Consider the following 6,518-nt stretch of genomic DNA (forward strand, 5'->3'; position numbering starts at 1 on the left):
GTCATTAAATCTTTTGTGGAGAGCCTCAAGAGTCATTCCTCGTCTGGTCACAAAAGCCCTGACCTGAAACCTTAGCATTCTACTGACTAGACTCGTGGGTCTTCAGTTTGATCCCCTCCACTGCTGCCCGCTCTAGGTTCTCTCTTGGAAGGTGGCATTTCTTTTTAGTTATTTCTTTTTTTTTTTTAAAGTTCTTTTTATTGTTTACAAAAATAAAGAGAGAAAACAATAACAGTACAGATTTAGCAGTTCTTGCCAACCTGGCTTTACATTGTTCAGTTATGCAGAAAACATGGGTTAATTTCCAGTAATAACACTTTTCTTGGCTGAAGTTCATCTGCGTGTTAAGAGTCAACCTCATCTGAGGAGAGCTGCCACGGCAGCTCAGGCGGGGTACATATATTCCCCCTGTACTCATTCCCCTTCCCCCATATTTGCATCCACTTCTTCTGGCACCCCCTTGACACATATTCCGTTTTGTTCCTGTACATACATCAGTCCATATCCTTTTTCCATTCAGCCATTGTCAGGACTCTTTGTACCCTGCACTTTTTAGCAATGTTTCTCTTTGCAACCATCAGACCTAATGTCACCCATGTTCTTTCTTCACTCCTCAAATCTGTTGGTTCCCATATGTTTAACAATCATCGTTGAACCTCAGGTCCAATTCTCTCTCCCATTCCCTCCTCCATGCATATGGCGACCTCATTCCAGTATTTACTGACATGCGTGCATTCCCATATTATATGGAAGAACGTACCTTCTAGGCCACATAATAGTCTACAGCTAGGGTCATCTCTATATGCCATCTTGACCAAGGCTGGCCCAGAGACATATATTCTATGTAATATTTTCAACTGTACCAATTTCAGCTTGGAGGATATCGCCACCTTCCTTGGGGAAGGTGGCATTTCTGGTTGCCGTCACTTCACTCCGGCGTGTCAGTGAGCTTCAGGCACCAACCTTGGAAGGACCTTTCTTCCAGATACAAAGGAGTAGGGTTGTCCTCTGCAGCAACCCCAAAATCCTCCCTAGGGTTGTCTCACAGTTCCACTTTGTTCCACTGAACTGCCTATTTGTTTCCCACAACCTGACTCAGTTGCTGAACAGGCTGTCATTACTATACATGTTAAGTGAGCCCTCATTGACCGGTTTAAACCACTTAGGAAGACACAACAGCATTTTGTTGCCTTCTCCAAACCCAACAAAGGGAAGGCCCTAACCAAATCAGGCATTACAATATGAATAGTAAAATGCATCCATACTTGCTATTCTAAAGCTAAGAGGACCTTGTCCATTCCTCCTAGAGCCCACTCCACTTGTAAACAAGCAGTTGCAATGCAATAGGTCTCACATGTGCGAGAGTTAGTTATTGGCGTTGTAAATGACAATGTTTTTTACCTATATATTTTTGGTTTGGAGTGTAGTGGATGTATGTAGTATGGAGTGGAATAATGTGGGTTGTATTGGAATTGATAGTTGTGGAATTGTATGGGGTTAAATTTTGTCGTGTGAAGTATATTTGTTTAATGGAATTATGTAATATGTTTAATATATGGGTGAGAGCTGCACAGAATAGATAGGTTGAGAGGGACAGGTAGTTTGTGCAGGTAGTGGTGAATGAACTCTAGACAGAGCAGCAGAAAGTGTGTGAGAAAGAGAGAAGGCCACATACACATAAAGAGGGAGGACCTGTGTACCAGAAGATACCCTAAGAAGAGGATATGAGAGTGGGTTTTAGGGACAGAAACCTTGAAAAGGCAAAGGAAAGAATGTGCTTGGTATGTGTGATCAGGCAGGGAGGAGGTAGAGAGTGTGAGGGAGGGATGAGAGGAGGCAGTAGGATTGCGATATGAGAGGTGTAGTGGCAGTGTGAGGGAGAGATGAGGGGGCAGTGGGTGTGAGGGAGAGTTGACAGGGTTGTTGGTAGTGGAAGGAAGAGATATATTGGACTGGAATTGTGTGGTGTGAGGCTGTGTATTGGAAATATGTGGCATATGAGAAAAAATGGGTCCACAGTGGCCACTTCTCTTCGGACTCAGCAGTGTATAGGGAAATCCACTGACACTTAATCCAGCACCTCGAAAGTTTCTGTATATACTCCATTTCTTTTTATTCTATATTCCCAACCTATGTTCTTGGCAGACCGACTGCAAACTACCCTTCTCCTTCCTGGCCCTCATCTTTGTTAATATTCCCAATACTCTTCTGCTCCTTCTGGAGACGAATACTATCTGGGTTACTGACAAGTTTTCACTTACAGTTAATGTGTCCATTCCTTTTCACAATCGACTATGCGCTTGTCTGCGTTTGGGGAAGATTTTGTCATGATACTCAATTATTTGAGTTAAAAGCAAGTTTAATGAATGTCCCTTCCTAAAACTACATGCAATCCATCAGCTACCTAAAGTAACTTTCCCTTGTACTTCTAATACCACTGTTCAGCGATTCAAAATGCCATGCCACTGTGTTTTCTGGACGTCTGTAGGGGATTTTCTTAGTGGAGAGATGAGATTGATATGTACTGAGTTTACATTTTGGTCTCCTGGGTTATTTAGTTCACTTCTCCACACTGAGGTGGTTCTTGGTCCTCATTGCAGTTTACCCTGTCCATTTAAACAGAAGAGTCTTCTCTTTTTCTGTAGGGCTGGGGTATTATTAGTCCACAATTACCATGGTCTAAACTAGGATGTAGATATAATTGTATTCTGGTATGTTTTAAGTAAAATCATTGGGACTTCTAACTGGTAAGGAGTGTAGGCTAGCTTAAGTCACATTTAGGGATTGGTGGGATGCAACAGGAGGTGGTTGGTCTGACCGGATTTTAAAAATACGGTTTGATTGGCATGATCAATATGAAAGTCTTAGGCGGGATATGGGGTGGGGGGATGGGGAGACTTCATGAAATTGTTAAATTTTAAATGCAAAGAAAGGGTTTTAGTACCTGTGGATCTGACCTTTCCATTCATGCCAAATCTGGTAATGAGGCCTTCCTCAAGGGTAAAACTATCAAAGGCACGCGACAGAGACCTCATCTCTTAAGTTGATAGAAACCCTGAGAACAGCACTTTTCTCCTTTCTTCTTGGGAATGAAATAGGTTCCAAATCTGAGTGACCTGAGGATTTAAACATGATATCTGCGCTGGAGTGCACAAGAGTGTTGGCCTTTAAAGCCTTTGTACTCCTCATTCAGTTGAAAGTGCTCCATAGCAAGACCAAGCTTCACAGATTGTACCTGTTGGAATTTAAATTGCATGTGGGGAGGGCACCTAATTGAAAGTAAGTGGGTGCAGAACAGGAGTCAATATCTTTTTGACTCCCAAGAATAACAGTGCAGGGTATAAATGGCTATACAATTGCCTACATATGGTAATCCTTTTCCCACAATAGCTACATGGCAGAACGAAGTTCATGGTACCACCCCACCCCCTGAGACATTTGTCAACGAAGGTAGGTGGTGCCCTACAAGTTCCCTTAATCATGGGATCCCTGATGAAGATACAGCAGTTTGGTTTGGCCATCTTAGAACAATGAAAACTCTCCTGTGTCCTTTGCAAATCTTTTTCAGTGATTGGGTTGTAAAGCTCCTGTCCAGTGCCTTGACTTGTGATATTGTCATACAGACTCACTTTGTTTTGCTCAAACTGTGATCTTAGTTGACTATTAACTGATCCTTTTTCCATCTGGCAGATAAAGCTAACCTCGGAGTACCTCGAGTTAATGAAGTACCAGTCAATTGCCAAAAACAGCAAAATCTACTTTGGCAGTGACATCCCCAGTATGTTCTTGGATTCACCAGTCTTGAAGCACTTGCCTGTTGCGGGGACGTCCAGTGCTGATCCCCTCACTACAGAGGTCCCCAAACCTGCAGAGAAGAGCAACGTACAAAGCAAGAGCCATAAAGGCTGAGATGTGTAAACAAGCCCTTCAACAACTACCTGTCTAGTGACTGTGGATGGCAGAACAAGGCCCTGCCTGGTGCATAGGGGCTGCACGCCAAGCACACAAGAAGCTGATTCATAGGAAATGCTGGGAAATTCAGCACTGGCTGGACAGAAACGGCTATCTGCGCTGCTCCACCCAACACATGTGAAGAGCTCTGATTTTATAGATTTTTATTTTTTGGGCAATATTTTCTATGGTCCTGCTAACTCTACAGTTCCTGCACTAATCTCTGTAGCAACTTTCTGAGCTGCAGAAAAGGGATGAAAATGCTAATTGGGTGCTACAAGCAGCTACACTGGAATATTAAATGAAAATTTGCTGATTTGTACTGTGAGTGAAAGCTTATGTTTCTTAGATTCATGTTTCCTGGGATTGGAGGGTTGGGGAAGGGAGTTCTCTTAATGTGCTTGGGATCCAAAGAGAACTCAAGGATGTGTCCCTGAAGCAACCAGTGTACAGAATCGGGAGGGATGGTGCTTGTGGAAGGACATCTACAGTGCACAGGATGCTGAGAAAGGTGTGAATTCTGATGAAGGTAATATGTATTTCTATTATAGATTTACTTTCAGAACTTCATTGCGCCTCTAGTAATTGTCACTGGAAAATGTACGTGTTGACCATTGTCCTATTTAGTGATTCATTATGACTTCGACGCTGTTTGGTTCAGAAAGAGGCTTGGCTTTGAGAGACAGATGCAAAGCACTTGATTCAAGATTGGAGGGCCAGAAATGCTACTTCTGATGGAGATCTCCAACCGCAGAGCCCACACCTTAAAATATTCCCCAGGTGTCAGACTGGATCATGAAAATCTTGAACAGTACCTACGCACGCCAGTAGGTCGCGTTGAGTAGGTCTATGTCTGTGTCGGAAGTGACATGTGCGAAGCGTATTTATGCACCATCCAGTCATTCTGAGATCAGCTTCTTTCTTTCTGCTCCAACACCTTGGATACAGAGCTCTACCTCAGTCATTTGTTACCACTTTTTCAACACTTTTGTCGATTCTTTTTGAGCTTTGCTCCTAGTATGGGCGGGATCTGTCCCACAACAAACCCGCAGGATTTGAACCGTGTCAGGAATGTCCCAAACAAATGCCTGTCTGACCCACACTGATGCACATCAAAGCGGTTTGCAAGCGGGCAATGTAGCTCCTGGAGGCGTGGCAGTAGAAGGCGCAACTCCGATCTCTGTTCCAATCTCAAGGGACGATCTCGGGCCTGGTCTCGCAGCCAATCCAGCGGACAATTGTCATCCCACTCCAAGTCATCGAAGTTGAGTAAGTTGAAGAAGCACAAGATGAAGAATTCAAAGCATTCTTCAACTTTGTGCAAGCTTGGTGTTTCTAAGTCCCCACTTCCGCACTCCACCTGCACAGCAGGTGGTCGGCTCCGCTCCACTCTTCCCCAAGTTCGCTGAAGTGATCCCTGCCCAACTCAAGTGATTTTATGATGCCATGTACTCCATCTTTGGACCAACGGCTCCCTCTGGCATGCCTTCAGGCCCAAGGACCTGAGAGGTGCCCCTGCTGGGTTACCGCCTGCGGGTCAGCCACCTATCACTGCCGGGCCCTCTGGATCCACCTCCAGATCCGAAGTGACACTGACATCTACGCTGGCCCCAGTTCCCTCTGCTCCATTCCAATGCCACTTCAAGAGGACCCGATCTTTCTCTTGATTCGGAGACTGCGTCACCCTGACGACACTTGATCTTGGCGGCACTGCCCAGGCTGCATCAACCAGTCCTCAACAGACCCTCAATCCTGTTGGGGGGGCAGGGTATAATGATGATGAAGAAGGCTATGGCCTCCTGGAGGATGTTTCTTACCAGGAGGAAAGTTGGTATAAGATGCTGGGCGGCGCCAGTGGTCTGGACTCTGCCCCCCAACTCTGGCCTTGTTTCTCCTCTGGGCCCAGCCATGGAGGGAGGAGCGTCTTTCGCTGTGGTGCTCGACCTACACTACCATCCATAGAGGTCAAGACCACTGCTTTGATAGGTTCTTTAACCAGGGTAAGATCTGCAGAGCCCCTGCTCCCCTATAATGAGGCCCTAACAATGTTCTTCCGGGGGCCTTGGCCAAAACCCTGCATGGGGTCTCCCTTCCACAGGATGATTGCATGTTACCACTGTCCCACCCCAGGTGACCAAGACTTTCTCTCCCAGCATTCTCTGTCTCTCTCTAGTGCAGACCTCAACTGCCAAACATAACCTGACCCCATGCTCTAGCTCGCCACCGGATAGAGAATCAAAGAGGTTGAATACCTTTAGGAAGAGGATCTTTTCTTCCACCAACCATTCTGGTCAGTGAACACTGCATGCCTCTTGGGCCTATATACTCGCGCCTTGTGGGACTTGGTTATGCAGCTGCTGCCCATGTTTCCCGACGAGGGCCGGGCCATCTTGAACAAGGTACTCCTAGATGGCTGGAATGCAGCCAAATTCAGCATTTGATGCAGACTGGACAGAACCAACTCACTAGGCAGGGCGACAACATCAATGTTGGCAATCCGCTGCCATGACTGGCTGAGGTTAACCGGATTTGCAGTGGATGTCCAATCTTTTCTAATGAACATGCAC

The 6,518-nt window shown here is 45.6% G+C and overlaps 1 protein-coding gene across 1 annotated transcript in view; it reads left to right on the forward strand.

The window, feature by feature from the left end:
* Positions 1 to 4,273, forward strand: part of ERLIN1 (ER lipid raft associated 1) — a 143,456-nt gene extending 139,183 nt beyond the window's left edge. The window contains exon 12 of the mRNA XM_078642755.1: positions 3,691 to 4,273. Within this exon, the coding sequence (XP_078498881.1) occupies positions 3,691 to 3,909 (219 nt within the window). The 3' untranslated portion in view covers positions 3,910 to 4,273. The remainder of the gene's footprint in view (positions 1 to 3,690) is intronic.
* Positions 4,274 to 6,518: the final 2,245 nt, after the last annotated feature.

Source organism: Lissotriton helveticus, chromosome 5_1 (genome assembly GCF_964261635.1).
Source record: "Lissotriton helveticus chromosome 5_1, aLisHel1.1, whole genome shotgun sequence".
In the NCBI taxonomy this organism is placed as follows: domain Eukaryota; kingdom Metazoa; phylum Chordata; class Amphibia; order Caudata; family Salamandridae; genus Lissotriton; species Lissotriton helveticus.